Source organism: Poromitra crassiceps (genome assembly GCF_964638095.1).
Source record: "Poromitra crassiceps genome assembly, chromosome: 8".
Classification (NCBI taxonomy): domain Eukaryota; kingdom Metazoa; phylum Chordata; class Actinopteri; order Beryciformes; family Melamphaidae; genus Poromitra; species Poromitra crassiceps.
Genome location: NC_139629.1, coordinates 39,874,814 through 39,889,034, shown reverse-complemented (window position 1 = coordinate 39,889,034; position 14,221 = coordinate 39,874,814). Strand labels below are relative to the sequence as shown.

At 45.7% G+C, this 14,221-nt stretch overlaps 1 protein-coding gene across 1 annotated transcript in view; it reads left to right on the top strand.

The window, feature by feature from the left end:
* LOC310781275 (RNA-binding motif, single-stranded-interacting protein 2-like) overlaps window positions 1–14,221 on the top strand; it is a 32,079-nt gene that overhangs the window by 5,005 nt on the left and 12,853 nt on the right. The window contains exons 2-4 of the mRNA XM_083641865.1: window positions 6,872–7,053; window positions 12,906–12,964; window positions 13,272–13,363. Of these exons, the coding sequence (XP_083497991.1) occupies window positions 6,872–7,053; window positions 12,906–12,964; window positions 13,272–13,363 (333 nt within the window). The remainder of the gene's footprint in view (window positions 1–6,871; window positions 7,054–12,905; window positions 12,965–13,271; window positions 13,364–14,221) is intronic.

Here is a 14,221-nt window from a genome sequence, read left to right as displayed (position 1 = left end):
ATATTATACTGCTATATGATTGTGATGTGAGACTAGATATTGTCTCCGATTTGGATCGTGTATTGTGATATGAGTTGTGTTGTCTTTTCCTGATTTTAAAGGCTGCATTACAGTAAAGTGATGTAATTTTCTGAACTTATACCAGGCTTTTCTAGCTGTTTACTTGCCTTTTAGCCACTTAGTCATCATATATCCACATTATTGATGATTATTTAGCAAAAGTCTCATTGGGAAAGAACCGACAGTCAGGGAAGTTATGTTATTTTGATCACAGTCTTGTTTTATTAATACAAGTGCTTGTGACATCTCACATGGGGCTTTGACTTACAACTACATTTAGCCCACTTTATAGAAAATATCAAGATATATATCATATATTGCTATTCAACCTAAAAATACCAAGATATGATTTTTGGTCCATATCACCCAGCCCTAGCGCAGCATCACTGCAATAGTAATGGGTTGTGAAGACTGCATACAGGATTAAAGGATGAATGTGTCATTAGTGAAAAGGGGATGCTTATTGTGACTGTGATGCTCATGTATAGATTGTATGTTTACTGCATGTAAGGCACAGAAGCGTTTCCTATATTTGTCAGGGTTGATCTTGTCTCATCGTCAGGGAAAGGCCAGTTCCCACAGAACTTGTGATGCTTCAAGGAATTTGGTTCACGTGTTAACGACTGTAGCTTGAACCATGGATCTGAACCCTCTCCAAACCCCCCGCATCTCGACAAACACAAACATTTGTTGATGGCGTGGGAATGTAAAGAATGCTCAGAGAGGACACTGTGGTGCGTGTAAAGGGCAGTGTAAGCAAACATGTAGGTGGCTGTTGACAGAAGGCTAACAAGCAGGAAGCACATTTACATGCCAGCAGGTCAGGCTGGGGCCACTGGCTGACTGAGGGCAAGCACTGCTAAGCAATGCAATGTTACAGTTACAATGTTACAGGCAGTCCAGTGACATGTTACAATGTTACAGGCAGTCCAGTGACATGTTACAATGTTACAGGCAGTCCAGTGACATGTTACAATGTTACAGGCAGTCCAGTGACATGTTACAATGTTACAGGCAGTCCAGTGACATGTTACAATGTTACAGGCAGTCCAGTGACATGTTACAGGCAGTCCAGTGACATGTTACAATGTTACAGGCAGTCCAGTGACATGTTACAATGTTACAGGCAGTCCAGTGACATGTTACAATGTTACAGGCAGTCCAGTGACATGTTACAATGTTACAGGCAGTCGCAGTGACATGTTACACACCTCCTAACCTTTTAAACAACAGAAAATAGAAATTCATCATGTTTTGTGTGTGTGTGTGCAGATTAGGGAAGCAAATTGTAATCAATTTCAGTCACGTTAACAATCAATGGATGAATCATGGGGGGAATAGCGTGATCCTCCCACGCGCTACGCTACGTCCCGCCAGTGAAACTTCTCGCTGTCAGGTGAAAAGAAGCGGCTGGCGCATGTAGCTTATGAAGCATGTGCTAGTCTACAACTCTCCTCCAGATCGGCAGAGGGGGTGGAGCAATGACCGGGACAGCAGGGGAATTGGGGAGAAAACGGGAGAAAATCCGGAATTCTTTTTTTATCAAAAAAGCAAAAATAAGTATAACTGTAGATTATGAAGCTGGTAATCAGTCTTGTGTTCTTGAGTGACTGTGTGTGTGTGTGTGTGTTTGTGTGTGTGTGTGTGTGTGTGTGTGTGTGTGTGTGTGTGTGTGTGTGTGTGTGTGTGTGTGTGTGTGTGTGTGAGTTTGTGTGTGTGTGTGTGTGTTCTGCATGCATTACTGCACTGTCACAATTGGCATCACTGTATGTGTGTGCATGCGTGCGGGTGCGCATATGTGTGTGTGTGTGTGTGTGTGTGTGTGTGTGCATGCGTGCGCACGTGCATGTGTGTGCGTGCTTGCGTGTGCGTGCTTGCGTGTGTGTGTGCGCGCGTGTGTGTGTGTGTGCGCATGCACACGTGCGTGTGTGGCAAAACACCTGGAGCTGGCGGCAAGGTGCCGAGGCAGATGGGGAGTAGCTGTGGATCTGACTCACTGCCATCCTTTTCTCAGAAGGAGCCTAGCAGAGCGGCCTTAATGAGACACTAGCTTCTGACTACAGACTACAGAGCACATGAGAGGGATTAGCGCTTTCCGCTAACAAGCTCAGGCCCCAATTAGACAGGCCTCGCTAGCCAGGCCCAGGCCGGGACCGCGTCTCCAGTCAGATGCTATCTCCCCAGGCCGCTGCAGGTGCATCCCTCCTGATAGGCTGTGCAGGCTGCCCCAGAGTGAAGGCGAGGGGAGGCACAGGAAGAGGCTGTGATTGGGGAAAAACAAACAATACTATTGATGGTAAAGATGCCAGGGAGACTAGAGGAGGAGGAGGCAGGATGAATGGGCTGTGCCAGAGTTAGCCTGACTCTGTCTGATGGAGGGGGGGGGGGGGGAGAGGGGAGGAGAGGAGGGGAGAGGAGAGGAGAGGAGAGGAGAGGTGAGGAGAGGGGAGGAGAGGGGAGGAGAGGGGAGGGGAGGGGAGGAGAGGAGAGGTGAGGAGAGGAGAGGAGAGGAGAGGTGAGGGGAGGGGAGGAGAGGAGAGGTGAGGAGAGGAGAGGAGAGGAGAGGAGAGGAGAGGAGAGGAGAGGAGAGGAGAGGAGAGGAGAGGAGAGGAGGGGAGAGGAGAGGAGAGGGAGTGTGGTGGGCAGACTGCGTTGTTTGGAAAACATCAGTCAGGCAGGCGTGATTTCTAACCCCACATAGGATAAGCAATAACCACGCCCTGTGGCGCCGGGATTGGCCAGGAGCAGCACTTTTGCATGCTAAAATAAAGCAGATAATGTACAATTTGATTAATTTCAAGGGATGAAAAACCCTTTCAAAGTACAACACTGTCTATTTTGATGCAACTTGACAGTGCTGCTTTTTTTACTGAAGAGTTCCACTTTCTACTTCCTGGAAAAAAACTGGTCCATTGGAGTGAATGGAGATGTCGGAACTCTTCTCTGACGCAGCCCAGCGATTTCATGAACCAACTGAATAGCTCTTGAGAACGGACAGCGATTTTGAGAGCGGACATTGAGAGCGGACATTGAAATGAATTATGGTCACCTACCTTCCTTAGCATAGTAATAATAATAATAATAAGTATAATAATTGTAATCCACACAATGTACACAATCTACAAAAACATGCAATAATATAAACGTGTTGTGTTCACGTTCATAGCTCATATAATATAATGTATCATATCGTTAATTTCAAGCTCAATTCTTACCCAGAGAAAAGGTAGCCTACAGCACTGAAAATGTAACAAGCAATAGTTTTTTAAACATCTTTATTTTAAAAGATGAAAAACCCCACTGCTGGTGCTTAGTCCCAAGCTTCAATGCTCCTGGCCAATCCCAGCGCCACAGGGCGTGGTTATTGCTTATCCTATGTGGGGTTAGAAATCACGCGTCAGGCAGCTGGTTGCTACATGTAGCAGGGACAGATACAGAGCAGATACTATCAGAATAGCTTGCACCACCATCACCCATGTTGCTATAGGGCTGGGCAATATATCGATATCATATCGTGATATGAGAGTAGATATCGTTGTAAGTGTTGACTTCTCCTGGTTTGGCTGCATTAGAGTAAAGTGATCAACTACAAGATAGAAGATATACGAAGTATTGCGTTTCAATGTCATTTCCTCTCTTCTTTTGTGGAGTGTTTGAACTGAGAACTAGAACACTACCCCCCCCCCCCAAATATATATATATATATATATATATATATATATATATATATATATATATATATATATATATATATATATATATATATATATATATATATATATATATATATATATATATATACATATAAAATAAAATAAAATAAAATAATGTCATTTTCGGAAGTTACCAGATGCTTTTAGCCGTTCTATTATTTGCCTTTACCCACTTAGTCATTATATCCACATGATATTACTGATAATTATTGATAAAAAATCTTATTGTGTGAATATTTTGAGAAAACACCAAGTTACAACTGAACATTTAGCCCACTTTGTAGAAAATACAGACATATTGTGTATCGCCATTCAGCCTAAAAATACAGAGATATTATTTTTGGTCCATATCGCCCTATACTATGTTGCCAGTGATGTTGTTTTCTGAAAGGATGTTGCTACAGGATACATTGAAACAACCTGAATGACAGTTCATATATTCTATTGTTGCTGGAGACATCAGGTCAGAGTCCACATTTTTCCCGTTTTCAAATTCAAATGTACTATTGTAAGTCGCTTATGATAAACGCATCTGCTAAATGACAGAATCATGTCATGTAAATGAAAATGGTTTTGCATTCACAGGGCTTCTCTACGTTTAAATGAAACTCAGAAGTGTCAGTAAGAGAAGAGCAGCTACGGAGCAGTAAAGAGAGGTCATAATTAGCTTGATTCCTGCAGTCTTTTGACCACGCCCTCTGCGTTAATAAGCTGCTGGTCCATTGGTGACCTTGTGGTGTCCAACAAGTCATCCCATTGTTCCCTGGGGCCGGGGACTGGTGACCCTAACTAATCAAACAGTTCCTCCTCCTCCAGCACGGAGAGGAGAGGAGGACCACACAGAGCTGACAAGTGGAGATAGCCAGGCTTGGGAAATTGAAAACTCTGGACAGTGTGCAAGGGTTTAATCTGAGAAAGGTAATTACTTTTCCTCTTCCCATTCGATGGCTTTCTTCGGGGAACACAGCGAGTTGCTCCTCTGTTGTATTTGTTGTGAACATTGACTTGTGGAGCCAGCCGTTTGTTCAAAGTGTTAATGATTCTCCTTGCTAAGCACGGTTCGCTCGATAGAGGAGTGATTGAGTGGTTGTCCGTGTGGACTGCAGAGGCTAGTGCTGCGATGTGATTGGACGTGAACGGGAAGTGCTTGTAGTATCTGTGTGACCTCATCATCGTTGGCCTCTCTGCGATGTTTGCTGTTTTCCCACCATTATGAAGCCACACAGTGAGCACCTGTCATACACGTCTGCACTGCTTATCTAGAAGCATACACACTTCCTGTATATAATGCAGTATTATATATATATGCAGCATTTCATACTGCTCATGTTTCATCTTTTTGGTATATTCTCATTGATTACCAGCAATGTGTGGCTCATACTGTTTCCACCTTGTGAGTCACCTTGTGTGTGTGTGTGTGTGTGTGTGTGTGTGTGTGTGTGCGTGTGTGTGTGTGTGTGTGTGTGTGTGTGTGTGTGTGTGTGTGTGTGTGCGTGTGTGTGTGTGTGTGTGTGTGTGTGTGTGTGTGTGTGTGTGTGTGTGTGTGTGTGTGTATGTGTCATCATCATGGCAAAATGGGGTTCTGGAGACACCTGTTGTTGTAGCCGGGAACTACCACAGAAGCCGTTTTAAGTACTTTGCCAGGAGTAGGGCTGTTCGATTTTGCCTAAAAATTAAATTGACGATTTTTTCTCTCAAAACTCGATTTTTGATTTTGATTTTTTTATACTATTATACTTCTCTAAACATTTGTTGCCTTGCAGAGCTCTTTTTTTCATAAGTGACAAATTACGCTTTTACTCTGAAGGCAGAACAACCCAACTTCCTGTTTTAGCTTAACTTGCTATGCACAACTTCCTGGCTGTTGCTTGCTAACTGCAGTCACTTGACACTGGTGGATTTGCGCTTTTGGACGTGAGTCCTAACGTTACTCGGTGGCCTCACGTGTTGTTATGTGAACTAATGGCAACATTTCAGCATCCAGTGATAACGTCTTTGTTCGTGCGCGCGCGCGTGTTGTGGTAATCGTTATCTTGCACAGCCCGCCCCGCAGTGCAACACGCTGCTCAGTGCTCACTCACACACTGTGCTTTTTGGAGGGGTTGAAATAAGTTCATTGCTGCCGTCTTTAGTAGCCAGCAGTAGTCACAGCCTCCCAGAGAGACTTTACAGCGGGGAGAAAAGACGAGTAGTGTCATGTAGGCGTGCTGTAGCAGCACGCCTACATGACAGAGAGCCGCCCCACCGTAACGTAATTACCCTAGTTAAAAAAAAAATCGATTTCACGATTTTCATTTTTTTAACATCGTTCTAACTAATTAATTCGATTACGATTCAAAATCGATTTATCGAACAGCCCCAGCCAGGAGTAAATATGTCTGTCTGTCTGTCTGTCTGTGGACGATAGCGTGAAAACCATGCAAGATGCACTCACGAAACTTCAGCAGGTGTAGTTGACATCAAAATGAAGGCGGAGCTCGAAAGTGGGTGTGATCTGAGCAAGGGGGCCGCCCCTCCCACATTGCCCCCCCCCCCTTCCCATTTACGGCCCTGGCCCACATTGGTTTGAAGTCACGGGCGTTGTGGCTGGTGCGAGCCCATCGCTCACTGCTGTCATCCATTCTTATTGAAATATGTCCTACTTTAACACATTGTAGTAAGTGTCTAGTTAACCTACCTACTTACCTTCTAAGCTAGTCAACCTACCTATAGTGTCTCATCTCATTTTATCTGCAGAAAGCACTTAAGTCAGATAAAGCAGTTAAATTGTTATCGATGTGCTGGCTCTAACCCCATGGTCTATTAGATACCATTGACACCATGCCTTCGGCTTAACCAGCCACTGTCGCTGGTGATCTGGCTAATTGTGTCCTTAATTGATTTTCTCCAGATAAGCATGTAGTTAAGAGTCACTGAGTGGGCCGTTCTGAGGAGCTGGCTGGCTCATACCACTCCCTGCTTCAAACCCAATTACCCACCGCATCGATTACCCATCCATTTTCATGTACCCAAAGAACCATCGTTAATAAAATTCTGCTTCGCGTGTGACTGTAGCATCCAAAAAATGTGACCCCCCTGTCCTCTCTTTGTCCCTGCAGCAGACGTATGTGTCCCCCTCCAGCCATCAGATGGCTCCTCCCAGCCCCAACAGCAACATCACCAGCGGCAGCAGCAACGGCAGCAGCGGCAGCGGGGGGGAGCAGTTGAGCAAAACCAACCTGTACATCCGTGGCCTCCACCCAGGAACCACGGACCACGATCTGGTCAAGCTCTGTCAGCCGTAAGTAGCCTAACAACACATCAGCCCGACCCCTGTGTGCACGCGGCCTCGACACACCGCTAGCAGGCTGCCTTCAGTGTGAACCAAACAGAGTCGTACATAAAGGTAGGAGGACCATAAAAAGAGGGCAAAAAAGAGATGGGCGGAGTGAGTGTGACGTCGCCCCCCATTGGTTCACGGATTCCCATTTTGAAGCCTCCATTTTGGCGTTCCGGTCGCCGCCATCTTGGTTCTTCTCACGCAGCGCGCACGAGACGGCACAAAGACCAGGGGTTTCGCCACCTGCTATTGGTCAGTGATCGGCGAGCTGCGCGATCACTGGACAGGCGAGCTGTCAATCACGCCCAAAACATAGTCTTTTTTTATCGTCTCTTTTACTCTAAACGTACAAATTAGCTATAGAGCCCCAACCATTTTTTGAAGCAGGCTGTAAACATGTAAACATGCAGCCAGCCTCAAGTCGAGGAAATGCAGTTATTGCGATTTCCGCATTGGCTTCATCTGTCCAAGCCTAACCCCGCCCCCTTCCCTCAGCTAGAACAGAGTGATTAATAGATGAATGGGCGACATGTTCGTTGAATGAGATGAATGGGCAGATGGGTGATGTGGGATAGACGGATGAATATGTTGATGAACGAATGAATAAATAAATGACACCTATGACATATAACATTGTGTTTAATCATGTAGGTGTTGTTGTTTTTGTTGTTGTTGTTCTAAAGCCCAATTGACACATTTGAAAGACACATCGTCACCAGTGGTGCTCAAAGCACACTGACGCAAGCATTTCTTGGACTGAGAAGAGGGCCACACTTTCATCCACAAAGTATGTTTGAAGTGCCATCAGTTTAGTGGCCTTATGGAAAAACCAACAACCGCAAACTGAGCGCTTTCAGTTTGGCCCTAGCCGAGCTACAGACTTTCCAACAGCGAGCGAGTGAATGTTTAGTCTCGCTCTCTCACGCTAACTCTCTCTTTCTGTCCTCTCGTCCTGCTCCTCCTCCAGCCTTCCCTCCTATAGACGAGCCATCGCTCCTCTGTGCTTCAGCCTTAGAAACAACCTTCCTACAATATGATCGTGTCTACGCTCCTTATTCAAAGTCATATTCTGCACTATAAATACCTCGCCGACTGTGTCGCTCGTCAGTGTGTGGATGTTGTCTGAAAACTGTGATGTGGGCAGCAGCGTGTAGTCAGTCAGACGGTCAAACGCGACAGCGTCGTGCCGTCCGTGTTTGTTAGATCTTCAATGAAACACATCAAAACAAGTCGGGCTTGAGATGAACGATCTGGCTTGGCTTAATTGAATACTGGAGCCCCTGGTGATGAGATCCAGAAGAAGCAGAGAGAGACTTTTGTGAGAGAGGAGGAGAAGAGTGGGAGAAAAAAGGAGGGAAGGGGAGCGAGAGAGATTGAATAAGAGTAGAGAGAGAGAGAGAGAGAGAGAGAGGGAGAGGCCTGCTATTTTACAGCTGTCTGGAAGATATGGCTCACATGAGGCTGCCCAACCCTACAGGAAACGGCGAGCCCAGGGGAAAGGGAAAGACAAACAAGGGCAATGGCATGAAGAGGGGGGGAGGAGGAGGAGGAGGAGGAGGAGGGTGGGAGGATGGAGGGAATCAGAGGGGGAGGAGTGAGTGGAGTTCAGGGTCTGTGTGTCAGGTGGTGTTCCGTGGGGGTAGTTCTCATATTTCTGCTTTTACAGGGCAGATAAAATCACTGCATGAAATTTGCCTTTTAGCGGAGCACATTAAGGCCAGTGTAATTCGCCGTTGTTGAACTGGACTGGAGCGAGGGGAGGATACTGTGTCCAATTATGCTCGATAGAGAGATCGCCCCGGTCGCAGATGGGGATGTATAAAAAAAAAGCAACAAGAATAAGTTAAGTCACAGAGTAAATTAGATTGACTTTATGCGAGTTTGAACAACAGTCAAAAAGCGCGCATGCTATCAGTAAACACAACACTCCCCCGGCTCCCCTCCCCCACACGCCCAGAGTTGGTCTGTGTAGGCTCTGAGATATGGTGTGGAGAGGGAGAGAGTGCGGGATGAAAAGCAGGGGATGGGGGTTGGTTGGTTGGTTCTGCATCCCGGGCCCCTGCAGCGTCTCTCTGGATGGCTGGCCGGAGCTTTGGTTCTAGCCCTGGTTCCGTCTCTGGTGGTGCATGACCATGGATGGACGTTGGTGCTGCTGGAGTCTCTGTGCTCTCTCTCACACATGGCTGAGTCTCCAGCCCCAGACCTCTGAGCTGAATGAAGTGAGCGGGCATCTCCACTGTGTAGCAGGGCATCTCCTCTGTGTAGCAGGGCATCTCCACTGTGTACGCAGGGCATCTCCACTGTGTACGCAGGGCATCTCCTCTGTGTAGCAGGGCATCTCCACTGTGTACGCAGGGCATCTCCACTGTGTAGCAGGGCATCTCCACTGTGTACGCAGGGCATCTCCACTGTGTAGCAGGGCATCTCCACTGTGTAGCAGGGCATCTCCACTGTGTAGCAGGGCATCTCCACTGTGTACGCAGGGCATCTCCACTGTGTACGCAGGGCATCTCCACTGTGTACGCAGGGCATCTCCACTGTGTACGCAGGGCAGTGAGAACAGCTCACAGCTAAACCACCAACTTGCATTTTTCTCAAGTTGTGTAGACTGCTCATGGGTTGCTGTGAAGTCAAATCGACGATGCATAATGAAACATCTAGGAAGTCATTGTTAAGTGTTCCAGGCAAATATATTGTTCCATAGCAATTGGTGGTGGGTTATCCGCTCTATAGCTTAGAAGCAGAAATGTACCATGAAATAGTAATGTTGTGTATAGGAGGATAGATGCATAATACAAGAGACGCAGATTGTGAAAACACTGGGTGAAGGCAGTTCACTTGTTTCTGGGAGGCCATTATTATGGGGTCATTTTGATCAACATACTGTACATACTGTAGGTGTTAGAAAGAATGTGAACTTAAGTAGGGCTGCAACTAACGATTATTTTCATAATCGATTAATCTGTTGATTATTTTCTCGATTAATCGATTAGTTGTTTGGTCTATAAAATGTTTGGTCTATAAAAAGATGACGTCCTCAAATGTCTTGTTTTGTCCACAACTCAAATATAATATCAGTTTACTGTCATAGAGGAGTAAGCAAACCATCAAATATTCACATTTAAGAAGCTGGAATCAGATCATTTTGACTTCTTCCTCTTAAAATTGTACTCAACACGATTAATCAATTATCAAAATAGTTGTTGATTAATCGATCGACTAATTAATCGTTGCAGCTCTAAACTTAAGTAGTTGATATGTCGGAGGACCAATTCTGGTTTGGTCTGCTTGCATTGGTCTATATTGTGGTGGGATAGTCATAATTACACTATATGAACCTGCTGCACATGCCATTTATATTCTGCACGTTTAGCATGCACAGTAGATGCATCCACCTCTATAATGTATAATTCTTGGATAACCCCAGAAAAGCATAATAATCCTCAATCTCATGACGACCTTTAGTCACCAAGGTAAGGTGAGCAGGGATTTGCAGATTTCTGTCTGGAAGTAAAGTAATCTAACAGTAGGCGAAAATAATCCGATTGTATTATCATTTTAGAGTAATTCCATCAATTCAATTACAGATTGCAATTTTAGCGGGTAATCAGTCGATCTTTAAATTAAGAGCAAATTTGTGAAAGTGACTCTCCTACCCTCATCTGATATAATATCGCAGTGGTGCAGTGTTGGCCGGATGAAAGCGGGAGGGGCACTAAGACCCGGGGCAGGAGCAGAATGCTGCCTAGAGAGAGAGAAGCTGGTTAGCAGAGTGAGAGTGTGGATGCGAGCCAGCATGGGACAGGACAGCCAAGGAGAGGCAGATCAGGTTACACTGCATGCACATGCCTGGAGAGATGGAGCCGATAGACACTTTTGCTGCAACAGAAGCATCAGCCCAAGCCAGGCCCGGGCCTATCCTATAGCTACGTCTGCAAGATCTATACACAATGCAGCATTGTTCATGTTGACAGTGCATTGTGGCGCTGTCTGAAAACGCACAGACGTTCATTTTTACAATATCGTCATGTCACTTTTGATTCCCCCCCTGAGGTATGATCCCTATCGGCATCTACGTGTGGGCTGGAATGAATAAGATCATGTAAATCCATAGTTCTCTCCAGCACGGAGAGGAAAAACCCACGGGTCGTCGTTACTCTTATTTCATTCAATTTGCGTCCCATCCCCTTTCAAAAACATTTCCCTCTCTGAACATCGTTTTTTATCAGCGGATGTAATTGTATTCAGCTTTCATTTTACACAATCTGTCAACTTAATTTATAACTCAATAAGTCGTCGAGCACAAAGTCCTCCTTATAGTATGTTTCATGTAGATAGAAACTCCATTACTTCAATTCTGTTGCAATCCTAATAAGAAATGTAGACAATGGAATAATACATCCTGAGTTGATTGATTGATTGATTGATTGATTTTTATTTTGGATAAAGAATGACAAAATCCAAGGGATGACATGAAACATTTTAAACACTTATTTCCATCATGGTCCCTGGCATACACCTCAATGTTTTCCAGGTATGGGTGTCTGGATAGTTTTAGTTTAGTTTAGTTTAGTTTAGCTTAGCTTAGCTTATCTTAATTTATTAGCACAAGGAAATGCTCAAACAGGGGAAAAGGCAAACCATAGCAGGGAATGTGAGATGTTAAGATAGTAAAAAACCTCACCTCTATAGGATTTACAACTGTTCCTGAAAATACAGATATTTGTGTTTGGTAGAGGTAAAAGCACTGGCCTAACCACCGCAGAGACCTGGGTTCACTTCCGGGCAGCGGTACTTCTGACGCGGTCAGATGTTCCTCCCATTGAGATATAATGGCCCACTTCCACCGCTGGTATCAGCGCGGCCCCGCACAGCTCGTCTCGCTTTTTTGTCTCATTCCACCGATGAAAAACGTGGACAGCCCGGATTGAGTCGGGGTTGAGTCGTGCTGCTTTTGGTCCCTGCTCTGTTGAGGTTCTAGGGCTGTGGACCCGGTACCATACGGTGACGTGAAAACATTGCAGACGACTGATTGGTCAGGCAGAATCGTGTTTACTGTAGGCATCTACTGTCAATGCTGGATACCAGTTTAGTGGGGCTTACCTTCTCTTCTGTTATTTCCAGAAGTTATTTCTTTTGTGTTGCTGCCTTCGGCTCTGGTGAAATAAAATCGATCTCCTTGCTCAGCTTTAACATGCGGTGGTTTTCAATTGTTTTGAGAGAGAAAAAAGTCTGCTCCTCGGGAAGCCCTTTGTAGTTGGCTCCGCTAGGCCGCAGGCGAAGCCGCGGTCTTCCCTGTTGAGTTGCCGCTGGGGTTCCCCCCGTAGCGCCTCTCCCGTCCCCGCGCAGTGCATGCATGTGAGTTTGAGTAACAACAAAGTGATATCCATTCTCCTAGCCGATTGTCACATTTGCCCATGTACACTGTAGGTAATTTAGAGGCACCAGTATTTCATAATCAGTTTAAAAGTTCAGTGTATGGATTTAATTTGAACGTTATACTTATAGCCTACTGCGGCTATGGGCGGAGGGCAGATATGCGGTCGCTATGACGACCAGGTGTGGGCGGAGGCAAGTAAACTTGCTATGGAAACAGAGTCTATATCAAGTAGAGCCGAGTAATACCAGATCGAGTAGAGCTGTACTGTGCTGTTATATGTGGTGGAAATGAGCCATAATATAAAGGTTCCTCCAGCGGCCGTGTCTGCAGGCCTGTCGCTGCATTAGCACCTCCTCTGGTCGGTGGCTGCATTAGCACCTCCTGTGGTCGGTCTGAGAATTACACCCTGAGCATAAACCTCAATGTTTTCCAGGTATGGGAAAATCGTGTCCACCAAGGCCATCCTGGACAAGACCACCAACAAGTGCAAAGGTGAGGAGGAGTTGAGGTTGTGCTACATTTTTCACACACTCTTCACTATATCATAGGTATATGATAACATGAGGTGCCAGCACTTATCCACACACTCAACAACAACAGGTGTGTATTTTGACGTCACATGACCGGGGCAGCGTTGCATAACTGCACATCTGTCTGTTGAGATTCAAACACTAGCCTACTGTGCGTGCTGGGTGAGATAACGCCACATGCCTGACTGTGCCCATAGCCTCCTGCAGTAATGCATGTGTGTCATTGTCCTGAGTGTAAAGTATGCTGCTGTGTGTGTTGCTCGCTGCAGGCTATGGCTTTGTTGACTTTGACAGTCCGGCCGCGGCTCAGAAGGCGGTGACGGCGCTGAAGGCGGGCGGAGTGCAGGCTCAGATGGCCAAGGTAAGCACCACCCTGCTCCCACCCCTGAACCCCCCGACGATGTGCTCCACCCGTTTCCAGTGTAATGTAACAAAGTATTCATACTTAAAGTCGAGCTGAACCCAAGAATGACTTATCTTTTCTTTTAGTTCAAATACCTGGGTATGCAGTGCACCTATTTAATAATGTATGCAAAACAAATCACAACAATCTAATTTCTTTAGTTTTTCACACTTTTTCACATCAAAAGTTCATTTTTCAAGATTTCATTGATAACAGTAATTTACAGTTTGCTGACGTCACCCAGTACTATCAAATTTCTACCCCATTTCAACCAATCATATCACGACATGCAGCTGTCAATCAAATCTTCATTTCAGGATTATTTTCTCTTCCAAATGAACGGGAAAATGGCACCTAGTGCCTGTCATCTGGCAGAGTTTCTAGCCCATAAACTAACTACTAACTTGAGCAATTATGCAAACTAAATCAAACGGTAATGTCTAAGAATGCAAAGAAATGTAACTGGCTCGTTAAAACACGCATTCCAGGAATATTATTTACATTTATAACGATAATGGCGCGCGCCTCCGAGCCTGACAGCCTCCCTGGCTGTCAGGGGTCGTCTCTCGGAGATTCCAGGCGGGCGGGCAGCACCTATGGGTCGGATTGTCCGCTCGCTCCGCACGAAGCAGCTGGCTCCCTGGTACTCTGCGGATCCTACTCGCGTAGCATGACAACAGGCTGAATCCCACTCGATTTGGGGGTGGAACACGCCAGGATTGGCCAATGCCAAAGCCAGTCCTCAGAATTGTCAAATCAAATCATCGACACGTATATGGTCCGCCTCTCAATTCGTTTTCAGTGTCCGACGCTCGC